This window comes from Aethalodelphis obliquidens, unplaced genomic scaffold (assembly GCF_003676395.1).
Source record: "Aethalodelphis obliquidens isolate GAN/ISIS:26980383/991018 unplaced genomic scaffold, ASM367639v1 scaffold54, whole genome shotgun sequence".
NCBI lineage: Eukaryota > Metazoa > Chordata > Mammalia > Artiodactyla > Delphinidae > Aethalodelphis > Aethalodelphis obliquidens.
The window spans coordinates 14,006,112-14,023,179 of record NW_020837998.1 but is presented as its reverse complement, the minus strand read 5'-3'; the positions used below and the strand labels follow the sequence as shown (position 1 = coordinate 14,023,179).

At 44.6% G+C, this 17,068-nt stretch overlaps 1 protein-coding gene across 1 annotated transcript in view; it reads right to left on the bottom strand.

Annotated features, from left to right (window-relative positions):
• DRP2 (dystrophin related protein 2) overlaps nt 1-17,068 on the bottom strand; it is a 45,991-nt gene that overhangs the window by 8,462 nt on the left and 20,461 nt on the right. Inside the window, exons 3-15 of the mRNA XM_027086101.1 lie at nt 15,877-16,040; nt 14,132-14,288; nt 12,598-12,718; nt 10,348-10,616; nt 9,836-9,982; nt 9,314-9,392; nt 7,565-7,625; nt 7,188-7,249; nt 5,671-5,745; nt 4,540-4,741; nt 4,232-4,317; nt 2,155-2,312; nt 1,643-1,809 (exon numbers count right to left, since the gene is read on the bottom strand). Of these exons, the coding sequence (XP_026941902.1) occupies nt 1,643-1,809; nt 2,155-2,312; nt 4,232-4,317; nt 4,540-4,741; nt 5,671-5,745; nt 7,188-7,249; nt 7,565-7,625; nt 9,314-9,392; nt 9,836-9,982; nt 10,348-10,616; nt 12,598-12,718; nt 14,132-14,288; nt 15,877-16,040 (1,748 nt within the window). The remainder of the gene's footprint in view (nt 1-1,642; nt 1,810-2,154; nt 2,313-4,231; nt 4,318-4,539; nt 4,742-5,670; nt 5,746-7,187; nt 7,250-7,564; nt 7,626-9,313; nt 9,393-9,835; nt 9,983-10,347; nt 10,617-12,597; nt 12,719-14,131; nt 14,289-15,876; nt 16,041-17,068) is intronic.

The following is a 17,068-nucleotide window of genomic DNA, read 5'->3' as shown; positions in this document are numbered from 1 at the left end:
TCCCAGGAAGTTCGGGAAGTAGCCCTGTCTCACCATCTTTTTTAAAAGGAAGGGTGGGATAAACAACAAGCTCCTACTGTATAGCAGAGAGAACTATATTCAATATCCTATGATAAACCATAATGGAAAAGAATATAAATATATATATATATATATGTATAACTGCAGTAGAAATTAACACAACATTGTAAATCAACTATACTTCAATGAAAAAAATAAAAAATAAAAGGGAGGTTGGGACGGGGTAAAGAGCTCATTATATCAAATAACCTTCTAAACAAAGGTGGCCTGAAAGGGTCCAGTTTCACAGGTATGACCACCTTCCTTGGAGAAGGCACACTTTCAATATGAAAACAACTGATTCTATCAGCCGTGGGCAAGTTGGCTAAAAATTATTCCCCAAAGTTATTTATAATAATAACTCTATTATGACTGAATATAGACTAGCCCTTAAGATCCAATTCCAAAGCCTGATTGGACTGCGCAGACCTAATAGCATAGCATGGTGAAATGTCTAGACTTAGAACAGTCAGAGGATCTGATATCTTATCCTGGAGCTACACTAGCCAGAAGTGTGAACTCCACCTCTGTGCCTCATTTGCTTATAAAAAGCAGGGTGGTTGTAAAGAGAGTATGTGCTAGTGCTTTAAAGTGGTAAAAACAAGCATTTTATGATGAAAGCCAAATTCAGGGTAGCGGCTACCTTTGTGGGGACAGGAGGGAAATATAATCAAGGAAACTTCAAATATATTGTTTTATATATTATATAAAATATGTATATAATATATAAATTCGTAGATATATAAATATATTATATAATATATATAAATATATTGTAAAATATTGTTTGTTTCTTCAGCTTGATGGTGGGTGCCCACCATGGGGCGCTGGAGCCTGCTCATACAAGCTCACGAGAGCTGGTTGTTAAAATTTCAGGAATTTTCCAAGCCAGTTGTTAAATATAGCCATTATTTAAAAATTAAATTGTATAAACTCACAATTAAGCAAATGGTATTAAAAACAAAGGTAATAAATACTCAAACTCATCACTTCTTATTTCACTATTATCTATGCTCTCGAGGTTGTCTACATCTGTTATACCTGGTGGTGGAAATACTATAAATGGTGTGCAACTGTGTGTCTCTTCCTGACCTCCTATGGGTAGCCTGACACTGGCCACAGTGGGAGTATTTACATCATGGAAATTAGCCAATGCTATATCACGTTTCTCTTTTGCTTTCTAGAGAGTAGCACATTTGCCAGCACACATTTTGGTGCGTAGGTGTTCTCATATGTCAGGATGCTGGGGCTTCTGGGTTCTACTTAATGCTCCCTGAGAAACAATGAACAAATTACTTCCCTTTCTGTGCTGTTCTCCCACCCCACCCCCTTTTGCTTCTCTATACATTTTTATAGGTCTGAATACTTCATAACACAACTAACAGAAAAAAATTTCATCATTTTTGAGTTTTTTAAAAGTTAAACATTCTGCAGTAGAAAGGATTATAACAGTATATCACAACATACAATAGATTAATTGTAATTATATAATTATGTAATGCCCTGTTTTGCAATATATGGTTTATATGTAACATGGCCTATTTATTATTAGTATCACTCCAGCAGGTATTGCTTTCCCTACCTGAAACCTTTGATGGGGCACTGCCTACAGATAGAGCACTTGGTCTGATGCTTCACTTGTTCAGCAATGGTGACCCGATGCAGAACAGCCAGCCACACCATGGACTGGGGCTCCAAGTTGACCCATTCCAGGAACTGTGCAACTTCAATGACTGGCTTCCCAGTGCTCTAGAGAAACAAGAAGCCCAGTAGTGATGTCTGAGGCCCAGTGTCTTGTGCCCAGAATGGCAGCCCTCAGGGGAGGAGGAGAAACAGCAAGACCTGGTTGGACTCTGGGTTAGACTGTTCTCCAGAGGTGTCCACCTTCTACCCTGTCCTAGTTGACCTGGTGCCTTCCCCTCAGGACTCTGACCCTAAAAGCCCAGAGAACCCTCTGCCCTGTCGCTCCAGCCCAACAAACTCCCTTGCATCTGAGTACTTCAGATCAAAAGCCCAGCTCTCAGTCCTCCTTCCCTTCTTCCCACCGTCTGTCCCATCATTCCTCCTTTCCTCCCTCCCCAGTTCCATACTCACAAAACGGAAGCAACTACGGACGCTGGGCTCCACGTTGCTGCCCCCAAAGGCCGCCACTTCCCCCAGCTGACGGGGCACCTGAATGGCTTCATGAAGCAGGACACCAAGGTGGCGTTGGTCACACTGGCTGCCTGAGTTGGCCACTTGGCTGAAGAGGTCTGCTGGCCCCACCGTAAGTCATGGCCAAGCCCGATACAGGAAAGGCCAGAGAATTGGTGTGGGGAGAAAGAACAGAAAAAGAAGACAGGGAAAGAGCACATTGACTTAGCTAATGACTTTTGAAATTGGAATACCTAAAGGTCCATCCCTGACCTTCTAGAAGTCCAGGTGTTCTAAAAGCAGCACTCCTCTGGGTTCAGAGAGAAAAAAGTGAGTTAGACACAAAGACAGAGAGCGTCAGAAAGAGAAGGGGAGAGAGGGGTGAAGACAGAGAGCAAGCTGTGTGTGAGAGCGGTGCCAGACACAGATATGACACTGCTGGGAAAACAAAGTCTCAAGAAGAAAGATGAAGGGGTGTGGGATTCAAGGGTGCCTGAATATGAGTTGCAGTCAGTCTGCCCTATCCCCTCTTGTTCATGTAGCCCATGTAGTCTGATACTGCAGTAATCTCTCAGTTATCCACACAAATGAAAAGAAACACTGGCATGGATAATCCAAAAAAAGGGGATAATTCAAAACATTTGATCATCTAAGAATTCACTCTAAATCATTGTGGAACAGACTATGGTACTTATATATTTGAGCATGGTCTATATCTGCCCTTGTGGGAACTCCCCCGTCCCACCCCAACTTTAGAAAACCTCCTCCAGAGGTTCTTGTCTGTCCGTTTCATACCTCACCTAAGGCCCAGAAATGGAACAAAACCAAAAGGCAGAGGGCCTGGGGTTTATTTCTGGATCCATTACTGACTAGCTTGTGAAACCTTGGGTAAGTCATGAACCACTCTATGCTGCAGTTTCCTTACTTATAAATGGAGACTAAATCATCACTGTCCATCCCGTCTCAAAGGAACATTGGGAGAAATAAATTATATCATAGATATGAACATACTTTGAAAAGTCTTCTTCCCTGTAAATCTTTCCTAGACGGCTGTCCTCACTCTTCTGTGATCTGATATAGCACATATCCTTTGCCATTCAGATTATTCTAATTAGCACTCTAAAAAATGCTTTCTGTGTACTTCTGTATCCTCTTCTGGACTATAAACCACTTGAGGCAGGGACCATGTCTAACTGGACCTTGTACTCACCACATGTAGCACAGTGGTCAACGCACATTAAACACTTGACACTAATGATGCTGTTGCAGAAAAATGCAAAATGCTGTACAAATGATGGAGGATGGAGGGGAAAGCAAAGGTACTGTACACCAGAGAGGTTCAAACCTACAGAATTACATGTTGTCCACTTCCCAGATAATGGGGATTATTGCACACCACCCACGTTATCACATGGGAAGTCTCCAACAGAATGTGTGATGTAGTTTTTTTTTAATTAATGTATAGTTTTTTATTCTATTTCAGATGCCTGTGTTGATGATGCAGGTTCTCAGGAAACCCCCAAAACTATAAATGCCTTTCAAAGCTTTTGACAGTCAGGGTAAATTGAACAATTCTCAGTGATGTATTATATAGTAAAAACCATTCCATTTATAAAAACCAGCACACACCTGCCTTGTAAACAATAAAACTGTCCTCTTCCACATTTGCGTGATGTGGTTTGAGCTTCAGATTGGGAGAGGGCTAAGCCTGATAGGCCAAAGGGAAATGGAACTAGAAAGTCCAGGTCCTGGGTATCCCAGGATCCCAACTCAGATCCCCATCAAGTAATTACACCAGATCAGAAGAAACCAATGCCCTTGGAGTAACAGTGGGAATAATAACAGGCCTTAGACCCATCTTGGCCTTTGGCTGTTGTGGATTCTTTGCAATAGTTTGGACCAGGAAGCATTACAAGGTAGCCTGAGTAGCCCTTTGCTGAGTCATAAGACTCATCTTCTGCTTATCTTAGACTTTTCTTCCTCCCACCACACCTCTCCCTCCACACAACTCTACTCCAAACTTTGGAGTTGTACTCACACTGCAGTTTTTCCTTCACTTCTGTGCCACACAGGCATGCAATGCCAGTCTTAAAGGACAATGCCCGCATCTTTCCACTGCGACCACTAGGTTTAAAAGAAGAGACTGAGAATATGAATATCTATAAAGGGTTAACATCTTGGCAGTCATGTCCCTCACAGGGTTGATCCCAGCAGGGCTCTGTGCCAGACATGCCCCAAGCTGAGCTGAGTCCAAGTGCACCAGGGGAGCAATTCCTTCCCACCATGCCCACTCCAGATGTCCCACTGAATTTCACCATGGAGGCTGTCAGGACTGCAAGCCCTTACCTATCAAAAACATTGAGGAGCCAGTTGAGGCTCATGTCCACACAGAGTGGCACGTTGACAAGGATGCCTCTTTCCTCCTCCAGTCGTTCATATAAGGCAGTCAGGCAGTGAATGACCTCCACCACATCCATTACATGCTCACTGGCCTGCAGATCATGCTCATTGAAGATCTCCAGGGCTGTGGTTAAAGTTACCAGGTCCACTGGGAAGGAAAGGAGAGAAGGAGAAAGTATAGCCAAAAGTAGAACCCCAGGGACTAGACAGGAAGATATGGCCACCAGCATCACCAAATCTGACTCAATCTCCAGACTAACCATTTGTAAGTATGAAACAAGCTTGCCGTTTACCAAGACCCTCAACCCAAGTAAGGAGAAGGCAGCAGAAGGCCCCCTAAATTAACCCCAAATGTTTCTATACCCAAATGTTTCTTGACATCAGTTTCAAGAAGATGGGGGGATTTGGGTAAACTCCCAGGGGTTGAATACCATTATTTTAAACTTTCTTTGTCTTTACATGCATTTCAACTGCAAATAAGTTGGTCTGTGAACCTCATTCTGAAAACCTAGACACTGGTTATGAAGGCTCAGGTATGCCTGGGTAAATGTGACATAACTCAGGAGGATTTTTTAACTACCTCCAATGCTGGAATCAGCCTAGCCAGATAACCTGGTCCAGGAAGACTGAATGGACAGTGTCTCAGAGAAAAGACAGAAGGCACATTATATCTGCAGCCATGTTGTCCCCTAACCACTGGCATTTGCTTCAACAGTTCTGCTGCTACATCCAATAACCCCAAGATGGTGAAAGAACAAGCCTCCAGTGGCTCCAAACCATTTGCTGGGATACTTCTTGCCATAAAACACTTGCTTGATTATCCGTTTTGGGCAGGGAAGAAGGTAAAAGGAAGAGGATAGCTGTGCGTTAATTTGGAAATAAGTCTGGGGGTTGGGGAAAATAGAAGGGCCCTGGAAAAATCAGGTGTCCACAGCCAGCATATCCCAGCCTTTGGAGAGTCCCCACAAAGCCAATCTACAACACTGGACAGGTGGGATGAAAGTGGGAAACAGTCAACAGATGAGGAAGGGTAGGAGTGGGATGAAGGCTATAAGGGAAGTGTAATAGGAGACTTACGACGCAGTGCCTTCTGGACTCTGCGTAGCTTCATGGCAGTGCGGTAAGCTGAGAACTTAATGTTGTTCAGATCAGCTGCAGAGAATGGAAAGAGACCCACTCAGATCACGGAAATGCAAATTAAAACCACAACAAGATACCATGTTACACCTGCCAGATTGGCAAAAAATAAAAGTCTAACAATAGCAAGTGTCAGCAAAGATATGGATGAATGAGAATTGCTGGTGGAAGTGTAAACTGATACAATCACACTGGAAAACAACTTGGTATTACCTAGTAAAATTGAACATTCATATATTCTATGACCCAGCCAGCTATATATCCTAGAGCAGTGATTTTCACATGTTTTGTTTGTTTGTTTGACCAAGCAGCATAGTTCTTGTTAGCTCCAAACTAGAAATGACCGAAATGTCCATTAACAGTAGAATGGTTGAGGAACCTGTGGTATATACAATGGAACACTCCATGGCAGTGAAAATGAATGAACTATAGTCACATGCATCAACATGGGTAAAATTTACAACATAATAGTGAGTCTCTCTTGGCAGTCAAAGATAAGGCACATGAGCGTCATATTCGTAGCCTGGATAGTATCTTTCAAAGAAGCTCTAGTACACATCTATAAGCATAATTACCTAATGTGATGATAAAATCGTTCAGGAAGAGTATAGAGCTTCCAGTTGAGGGAGGTGCAGAGGGGAAAGGAAAGAAGGCTACTGGAAAAAGCACAAGCACTCACTTCCACCCTCACCTGCTTGTTGAATAGGATTCCCTTCTATTTTTTTTAATTTATTTTTTATTGAGATAACATTGGTTTATAACAGTTTGTAACTTTCATGTGAACAAAATTTTATTTCTACTGCTGTATACCCTACAAAGTGCTCACCACCAAGATTTAATTTCCATCTGTCACCATACAGTTGAACCCCTTTACCCATTTCAACTTCCCCCTACTCTTTCCCCTCTGGTAACCACTACTCTGTTCTCGGTATTTATGTGTTTGTTTTTGTTTTGTTCATTTATTTTGACTGTCTCTTTTTATATTCCACATATAAATGGAATCATATGGTATTTRTCTTTCTACTCATGTCACTCAGCATAATATCCTCAAGGTCCATCCGTATTGTCACATGTGGCAAGATTTCATCTTTCTTATGGCTGAGTGTGTGTGTGTGTGTGTGTGTGTGTGTGTGTGTGTGTGTGTGTGTGTGTGTGATCCAGCTATCCCACTTCTGGGTATTTATTCAAAGAATATAAAAACACTAATTCAAAAGGATATATGCACTCCTATGTTCATCACAGCACTATTTACAATAGCCAAGACATGAAAAAAACCTAAGTGCCTGTAGACAGATGAATGAATAAATAGGATATGGTATATATATATATATATATATACACACACACACACACACACACACACACACACACACAATGGAATACTACTCCCTTATATTCTTATAGGACAAAGGCAACTGTATAGATCTCCACACTATACAGGAAACTTGAATTCTTACCTAGGGTTTGGTATAACTCAGTCATCTTGGGATGGTCCCAGCATGTGGTCTGAGCCTGGTGGCTACAAATAAAAGCATCAATAGTGCCAGGGTCTATACCACCCCCCAACCCCTCAAACACACATGCACACACCCCTCAGCAATAGGTTGGATGCAAGGAGCAACAGGATCTGAGGGTGAACCTTGAGGATCCCAAAGCACAAGGGTTCACCTTTACCAGGTAGAATCTTGAGCTCTTGAGATGAGCAGGAGGAAAAACTGGAGTGGATGGAGGAATCCCAACAGGTAAGGGGTGAGAGGGATAGACAGAAAAAAAGACAGGAAAAGGAGGGGGTGGGCAGGTGACTGACCCATTTCCGATTCAGATGGTCACTCACTTGATATAGTAGGGAACTTTATTGGGTGAAATTGCTCTTTCCCAAGGAACCTGAACAGAGGCTGGTGAGGGAGAAGAGAAAGAGAAAGAAGCTGACCACTAATGCTCTTCAAGCCCCTGGTTACTCCCCTGCTCTATCCTCTCAAAGAAGTAATTAAGCCCAAAAGGGGATGCCTGACTCTCATTGCCAGCTCTTAACAGCCCCTGAGCATGAGGTAAACACTTTTAAGGAACACACTTCTCTCCCTGACGTTTGGGTGAGGGAAGGAGAAGAGGTTGTCACTGATACCCTCATGTGCCAGAGACATGACAAGGGCATGAACAGGTGGCCTTGGCCACCCTATCTTCTCCCTGAGCTGTCTGCCATTTTATCCATTCAGCAGAAGGCAGCTGGTGTGCTGCTGTGGATATGAAGTGGACTCTACTTTCCTCATGGGGCTCAAAGCCCTTCCCCCAGAAGGTCAAGCTTCTCAGTCCTGTGGGACAATGGGGAATGGGACTGCTCACTCCTCTCTGGTGAGGAACTCTGGGAAAGGATATCTCTCTCTGCTCTGTGTCTTTAACATCCGGATGCTCCAGGAGAGGCTCAGTCACCTGGTGAACCTCCTCATTGCAGTTTCCCTGGGTACAAGAGCCCTCTGCAGGTATATCTGCATGCCAGTGATTATAATTCAATAGTTCTAATCACCATTAACATTGATTAAGTTCCTACTATGTGACAGATACTCTGCTGAATGCTCTGTGTGCATATCTAATTTTCATATCTGTACATTTCCACTATCTCCACTGCTGCCACCCAGATCTGGGTCACCATCATCCCTCATCTAGATTGTTGCAATATGCATCCTAATAGGTCTCCTTCCTCCCACTCTTGCCCCCCAACACTCTGTTAAAACATAAGTCGGATCATGTCATCCCTCTGCTCAAATCCCTGCAATCGTTCTCCATTCCATTCAGAATAAAATCCCAAGTTCTTACCATAGCCCTCCAGGCCCTCCATGCTCTGGCCTCCTGCTCCCATTCTGACCTCTTGCTCTCTCCCCTCATCACTCACTTCTACACTGGCCTCCTTGCTGTTCCTCAGGTATGCCCCTGCCTTAAGGTCCTGGAAGTTGTTGTTCCCTCTGCTCTTCCCTAAGATATCCACATGGCTCATTCCTTCACCTCCTTGAGGTTTCCACTCAGTTGCCTCCCTCATTAAGTCCAGCACTCCCTAATTCACGTCTTCCCTGCTTTACTTTTTTTCCATAGCACTTGTCACCGATTGACTTTATATATATTTTACTTATTTGTTTATGGTCTGGCTTCCTCCTGTAGAATGTAAGCTCTCCACGTCCAAGGATTTTTGTCTATTTTGTTCACTGATGTAGCCCCAGTACCTAGAACAGTACCTGGCCCACAGTAGGCCATCAAGAAATATTGTTGGAACAATAAAGTCATTTAATTCCCATAATTCTACCAGCTATGTAATATTTTCCCTCTTTTTACATATGGGAAAATTGAGGTTCAAAAAGGTTAAGCTATTTTTTTCAAGCTTGCAAAGATATAAAGTCGAGCAGCTGTGACTCAGATCCAGGTCTCTCTGACTCAAGAGCCTGTCCTTTTAACCACTACACTACACTGTTTTATCCTACTGCTTCTTAGATGCCAAGGTACACTCTGCTCCCACTAGGCCCCCAAGGGACAAGAGTAGACCCTCTTGGAAGGTGGCTGAGTTTCTACCAAGTGAAGCCCAGTTTGTCTCACATACAGGAGAGGAAGTGCTGTGACCCAGGCCCAAAGTCCCGGTGGGCATCCTGGAGCTGCTTAAGTCTCTCACCAACTGACACCTATGGAAAGAAGATGCAAGAAGTCAGTGGACTCATTTCAGATATCCAGGGTAGGATTTCCACATGCCTCTGGCAATCTCTGTGAATTCCCTCAGAGGCTGCCTCTTCAGTTCCAGATCCTCCTAACATTCACCCAAATCCTAGCCTTCCCATGGCACTCCCAGGGGTCAGAGAAGAGCATCCCTAATTCCAGGTCACAGACACCCTTCATCTGCCCCTGTCTACCCTGAGGGGCAGACAGGCCCCTCTCAGACCATTTTAATCACTTCCTGCAGTTTAGAGGTTGAGAAGCCTGTTTCCTAGCCCCAAATTCTCTACAACTCTTTTCCCACATAGATTCCATTTCAATGCCCCTTCACTTCCTTTGGGCCTGGGTAAGTTGCCCTCCAAGCCTAGTTATACCAAGCCTTTTCCTCATGCCTCACTCCAGGCTTCTCTCTTACCTGTAGCTGTTTCCACCGGATGTTGATCTGCTCCAGGGCCCGGGAGTTCTCCATTGACAAGTGCACATCAGAAATGGCAAGTTGATGGGCCAGATCATTCACCAACTTCACTCCATCTTTCATGGGGAAGAATTCTTCTTTGAATAGCTATAGAACCAAAACCCAAGTGCCACAGTAGGTAGAAAATAGGAAAGAGGAACCATTAGTCATTTTGTTTTAATAGCGCAACCTCAGTGCTTGCCTATTAGGGCAACCAGACTAAGGTGTGGGGGGGAGGCATTGTCCTTATCCTCTTCCTTTTCTACTCTCAGAAGACACCAGGGAAAGAGAAGCCAGTAGAAGGACAGAGGAGACTTCAGCTAAACCAGCCCCCAAATCTAGCACAGAAACTGGGACAGACTCTATTGAAGTTCAGGGCAACAATGGAGCCTCAGCAGCAGGAACACTGTCAGGGTCTGGGAGGAACATCTGGTCCCGGGGTGGACTGTAGCCACAGGAGGGGGCCTGCATACCTTAAGAGCCTGGATGTGCTCAGGAAGTGAATCAATGAAGAGATCCCCAATGGGCTCCCAAGTGGCTCGGACTCCCTCGGCCTGAGTCAGAGTCGCGCTTAATTCCTCCATTGCCCCTTGGATCTCCAACAGCTGCTCCAGAGTGCGCTCAATGTGGCGGTGCTGGTCCACACAGCGGGCTGTCAGCTTCTCCCATAGTTCACTGGCCACCGTTGCCTGCTTCCACACAAAGCGGCTAAGATTCTGGATCCGCTGTCTGGGAGAGGTATCTGCAAGGGCAGGCACGAAGTCAAGTCAGGCCAGCCAGGCAAGGATAGCCATGGAAAGACAGAGACAGATAGCCCTTTGTAAAATGTGTGTGTGTGTGCATGTACGTGTGTGTATATATATTCACACACACACAAATGCATTTTTTCATAGTTGAGCTCCTTTTGAAGATTCAGCTTTTTAAAAAATTAAAATTTTTATTTTGAGTTCATTGTAGATTCACATGCAATTATAAGAAATAATACAGAGGGACTTCCTTGGTGGCACAGTGGTTAAGAATCCGCCTGCCAATGCAGGGGACATGGGTTTGATCCCTGGTGCAGGAAGATCCCACATGCCGCGGAGCAACTAAGCCCGTGCACCACAACTACTGAACCTGCACTCTAGAGCACACGGGACACAACTACTGAAGCCCACGTGCCTAGAGCCTGCGCACCGCAACGAAGAGTAGCCCCCGCTTGCCGCAGCTAGAGAAAGCCTGCACGCAGCAACAAAGACCCAACGCAGCCAAAAATAAATTTAAATAAATAAATAAAGCTTTCCTGTGGTCTCACATCACTTCCAGCTCCTGCCTAAATTCTTTAAAAAAGAAAGAAAGAAAGAAAGAATACAGAGATCTCATGTACCCTTTAGCAAGTTTCCCCAAATAGTAACATCTTGCAAAACTATAGTATAATATCACAACCAGGATATTGACATTGACATAATTCACCAATTTTGTTCAGACCTCCCCAATTTTACTTGTACTCATTTCTCTCTCTGTGTGTATGTATGTGTGTGTGTGTGTGTGTGTGTGTGTGTGTGTGTTTTGCTCTATGCGATTTTATCACATGTGTAGGTTCATGGACCCACCACCACAGTCAGGAGACCATGTTAGTGTTTTCCACTTATTATATCATGAGGATTTCCTCATATTCTTAAAAAATGGGCAAGGTAAAGAGTGAGTAAAATATTTAAGATGTGTAGTGAGACAAATCATTGAGTCCTATTCACATGACCTTGGAATGCGATTTTGCATTAGTGTCTGCTGCCCACTTCCTTCCGAAAAAGGGAGGTATTTTATGAAGACCCAACAAAGGAGAGGTTAGTATAATTTGCCCAGCCTTTCCACCTAGGCTCCTAAATTGTAAGTTTCCTCTTCCTCCCTCAGATCTCCCCTCAGAAGTATATTCAGAGCCCCCAAACTCCAGACTAACTGGAATTGTCCTGCTCTCTTGAGCTCATTCTATCTGAGGCCCATTGGACAGTAAATTGAGTACTAGTTAGTACTCAGTAGGAGGGGCTCGAGGTAAACTGAGAGGGTCAACAGCATTGACAAAGGGCTGCATTAACAAAGGGTCCTTTCAGGCTATACATAACCAATCTCAGAGGGTTGAAGCCTCTTTCTGGAGAAGAGGGCATGCTGGGCCACCACTCAGACCTGAGCACCACGGATCCCACCCTGCTGCCTTATTTAAACCTAGACCTACAGTGACCGGCTCTATTGATGAAAGAGGGCCAGAACTCACCAGGGTCAGAATTAAAGAGCCACAATCATTTTTCTTTTCAAATGCAATCACCAAACCTTTTAGAATTTTTTGAAAGGTTTTTTTTTATTTTCTGGTTGATTATAGCAGTGCCACATGCCTCTCTATGTTGTAATAAAGCAGTATGCTTTTAAAGGACATACTACTACTTTTACTTACTGAGTTAGTTTAATGCATTTGAGTCTTTTTTTTTTCTTTTTCATGCCTTATTAAATGGCCACACATGATGCTCCAGAGAGCTACATACAGCTTTAGGCCACACGGTCATCTCCCCTGCTCCGGGCTCTGTTCTCTTTGCTTTATCTTATAGTGTGAATCTGGCTTCTTCCTAACTTTGGACTCCCAGGAGAAAATTATCCTCCTAGGTAACAGTTGAGAAAATGAGTTTGGGGAGGGCAGGAAGGTGTTTAATTGTTCACAGCTCAAGAAGAAGATGAAAGAGGGGAAGATCACCCACCTTTGCTCTCAGAGCGAGGCTCCTCTAATTCATCAAATGGGTGCTGGGACAGGAAGGCCTGAGCTGACTCCAACACAGAGTAGATATAGGGGCCCCGAGACTTGACATCTTCCATAAAGGCCTGTGAAGTTAGCAACATGGTCAATGGGGAAGGAAAGTCTTTCAATTGCTTTGAAATCCATCCTGCAATTGACAATCTTTCTTCTCCTCAGTGCAGCTTGATCCTTTGGCGTTATCCTGTATCTTTGGGCTACTCAGACTAAAGAAGAGCAGTCTTCTCCTTAGGCAGAAGAATAACTCTGACACTGGAAGGTCTATTTACTCTGAAATGGGTCTGTCTATGCCACAGGGTAGAGTGAAATGTGGGGATTTGGTTCTGGGAATCTTGGTTTTCTGGAAGACTCAGAAAGTCCTCTGTGAGGGGCTTAGAGAAATCAAAGCCAGGATGGGCAAGATTTATATTAAAATTTTAATTAGTTTTTTTGTTGAAATATACACCAATAAGAGTATACAAATCAAAAGTGTACAGCTCAATGACTTTCCATAAAGTGATTCAATCTCTGTAACCAGTACTGAGATAAAGAAACAGAACTCCACCAGCATCCTGGAAGGCTCCCTCATGACCCCTTCTGGTCACTCTCTCATTCCCCCCCCCCCAAGGTAACCACTATCCTGACTTGTAACACCACCGATTAATTTTGCCCATTTTTTAACTTTATATAAATGGAATCATACAATGTGTGCTCTTGTTTGTATTTGGCTCTTTTTTCACTCAGCATATTGTCTTTAAGATGTATCCATGCTGTGGCACACATTTATAGTTTATTTTCTTGTTGTATGGTATTCCGTTCTGCATTCATCTTTTAAATTGAGATATAAATGATATATAACATTGCATAAGTTTAAGGTGCACAATATACTGATTTCAAACATTTATGTAATATGATTGCCATTAGCTAACACCTCTGTCACATCACATAATTATCATTCCTTCCGGTGCATTCTGGATTCATTTTAAGAAGCATGTTGTTATTTTCTGATTATAGAGGTAATATATGTCACAGAAATCTTAGAAATCTCAGAAAAGTATGAAGAAGAAAGTTAAAAAGAACTCTGATTTCATCACTTGGATTTAACCATTGTGAAGATTTTGATACAGTTTCTTCTTCTGTTTGTATACATGTGTATACATACATACATATCTATATTGATTTTTATACAGCTGAGATCCACCTGTATATAGTTTTGTATCCTGTGTTTTTTCACTTAATATTATATTATGTTCATTTTCCCATGTCCCCATTACAAATCAGCGCAGAATTTTAAGGGAGGTCAATATTTGATGGGAAGAATAGAGGGGAAAGATTTGACTTATTCTCTGGAGTACTATCCACAGACCAGTAGGACTGTACACAGCTTCCTGTGACTTTAAGCATCTAAGCAGAGACTGGGCATCCATCAGTCAGGGTGTTGCAGAAGAGATCCCTTCCCGATGGAGAGGCTACACACCACGGCCTCTGTAACTCTAACCTACCGCGTGCGTCTCCTTCTCCTGTTGCACCAGGGCCACATCCCCTTGTAGGGGCAGCTGAGCTGACAATTCCTCATCCTTTTGGCTGAGCCAGTCAATAATCTCTTGGAGAGGGAGCTGAAGCTTTCCACTGTGATCTGAGAAGGCCTCTAGGCGGGCGCTGCACACAATGGTAAGACCAGTGATTTTCAATACTCTTGTTAAGTTGCAAAACATTTTTCCCCAACAAATACATATGTGGAACCTTAATATATAAACAGATGAAAGAGGTGCTGCTCTGGTTGAAGTGGGAGGAGGCCCAGAGCCCTCCCTCTGACCCACCCACAAAGGCTCCCAAAGCACCTCCAGAGGGAGTACGGTACCAAAACACTTGGCAGACGTCAGCTAATTCAGTTGAGTGTCCAGCATCACGCTGGGAAGGGTAGCGAACTGAGCAAGGCCATTAGAGGTGACAGCTGTCTGGTTGCCCTCTTGTCCTAGAGGACCTCAAGTCATGCCAAACTGCTCATCCTCAGAGGCTTCTTGGAGGCTGCCTTCTGAGCAGAAGCGGATGCAGTAGGTGGAAAGGGCGCGTCAGGTGGCTGAGTTTGGGCACGCACGTGTGTGAGGCTGCATACAAATACAAGCAGCCCAGGGGTCCCAAAGGATGAGGACAACATAGGCTGGAAGTTTGATATATGGAAGGAGGAAAATGGGTACCACATAATCACCTCTGCTTGCCTTCCCCCACAAATGAGCCATGAGCTGAGGTCCAAGTGGTAGGAAGCCAGAGGCCAGCCCAGGCTGTGTGCATCCATCGAGCCCATTCCCCTCAGCCGACAGTGCTAACTAGTCCTTGCGTCCCTACCACGTGGGCCAAGCCTTTTACTACATTTTTGCTTCCACTAATTCTCAGAGCAACCTCGTGAGGTAGGCACTGCTATTACCCAGAGAGGTTAAGTAATTTGTCCAAGGTCACACAGTTAAGTCACTGGTACAGCGATGATTTGAACTCAGGTTTGTCTGATTCCAGAGCCTGCATTCTTTCAACTTCTCCACACTCTTCATCCCCGCCAGAACCCACCAGAAGCCAGGAGCTTGGTCTTTGATGATAGGAAGTAGAAAGGAAAAGTGTGGGTGGGGGGTGGGGGCGGCAGGGGTTATAGAGAAGGGTAGAGGAAAGAGGAACAACTGATACAGAAATTGCCTGCAGGCTCTTACTGATTCGCCCTTACTTTGGGGAGGCATGGGTGGGTGATAAGCAATAGACAGGAATAGAGGGATAAAAAGATGGGAAAGAGAGTAGATGAGATCTACCAAGATGGAGGACAGTTATGAGAGGAAGAGGGGGAGGCAGTAATCGTATCCTCCATTTATACATCTGAACTTATACATTTAAGTTCAGAAAGCATTTTCATATCTTATTTGAGTCCTCACAACAACACTGGGAGACAGTTAGGACATCTATTATTCTTCTACTCATTTTTTTTTCCTTAAAAAAATACAAACAAGTAGAAGCTAAAATTCAGAGGTTACTCAAACCAATTATGCAAGGTGACACAGCTATTCAAGACTGAGGTTCAAATCCAAGTCTCCTGACTTCTGACCCAGTGTTCTTCCCCCAGTTCCAGAGAAGGAAAAGGAGGAGAAACAGAGGGTGAGGCTGACGAGAAGGCTGAGAAGAGGATGATGAGCTACAGCAGCAAGAGGAGCCCAACACCTTCCCAGACAACTCCCTAAAGCCCCTGTTTCGAGGGGCCAGGCCTTACCGGAGGCTGTGCGACTTCTTTTTGATTTCATTCCAACACAGATTCATGGCTGGTGGTTCCAGGGGTCCAGCAGCACCAACAGACCCGTTGAATAGCTTTGGGCTTAGGTAGGGCACCCCAGCACCATCATGAGGAGGCGCAGGGGTGCTGGCAGCAGCTCTAACCTGGACAGAAACACAGGCACCTCTGTGAGCCCTGGAGTGTGCCACACCCTGGTCTGCACCAAGCCAAGCGTGGGACAAGTGTGAACAGAGGGAGAGAAGGGCTGGTTCTGGGGTGTGTTCAGGGGTGGGGGTTGAGAGGAAGGATGACTCCATGGCTCTGTTAATGGCAAGGTCCTCTCTTGGTACAGGTCGGTCACTTTTAACCGCTGACTCCTATCATTATCACTCTTATTATTGCAAATTGTGCCAGGATTACTGCCCAGATGGGACCCTAGACGTATTTGTGTTAGATAAGAGCTGCTCAGAATTGCCCAAACATAGGCAACCATGACATTCAAGGTGAGCTGCAACTCTTACTTCAGTGTCCCACAGTTTAGCCAACCTTCTAGAAAAGAAAGCTGAAGGGCTGTCCCACAAAGTTCCAGAGAGAGAGAAAGAGAGAGAGAGAGAGCAGCCAGAGAGAGCCATCAGTAGTAGATGATGTCCTACTTCCAAGTGAATCTAGGCCTTGGTGCTCCCTCTTCCTCTTCCCCGCTCACATTTTCCACCACAGTCAGGAAGGCTGGAAAGAGTCCTAAAGAGCACTGTTCATCTTCCATGGGTTGAGAAAGGGCTAAAGCAGCGTTTTGGATCCTGATCTCCAAAGGACTCTGACCAGAGTCGACAGCTAAGAGGACCAGCCGTGGAGCCTGCCAAAGTCTCGCCTTGGGCCGTCAAGTTCAGAGCCCGTCACTTGCTCACCCTGTAGGGTATTGTGGGGTTTGGGGGAGTGTGGGTTGTGCCAAGTAGCCCTTCAGGAGTTAGCTACCTTCAACGCAGTGCCAAACCTGCGCAGCCAGGGGCAGAAGGGGGTGGAGAGCAGCGGAGTGTGGAGAGGAAATCTCAGCCTCGGGAAACCCACCTGCCTGCCTGCCTGTCTACCTCCTCACCTCCTGTGGAAAGCACACGGTCCTGGTGGCTGAACCTCCTCTTGTCTCCCCTTGCCCCCAAACCATACCTCCTCCCCACACAAGACTCTCAGGAAGTTG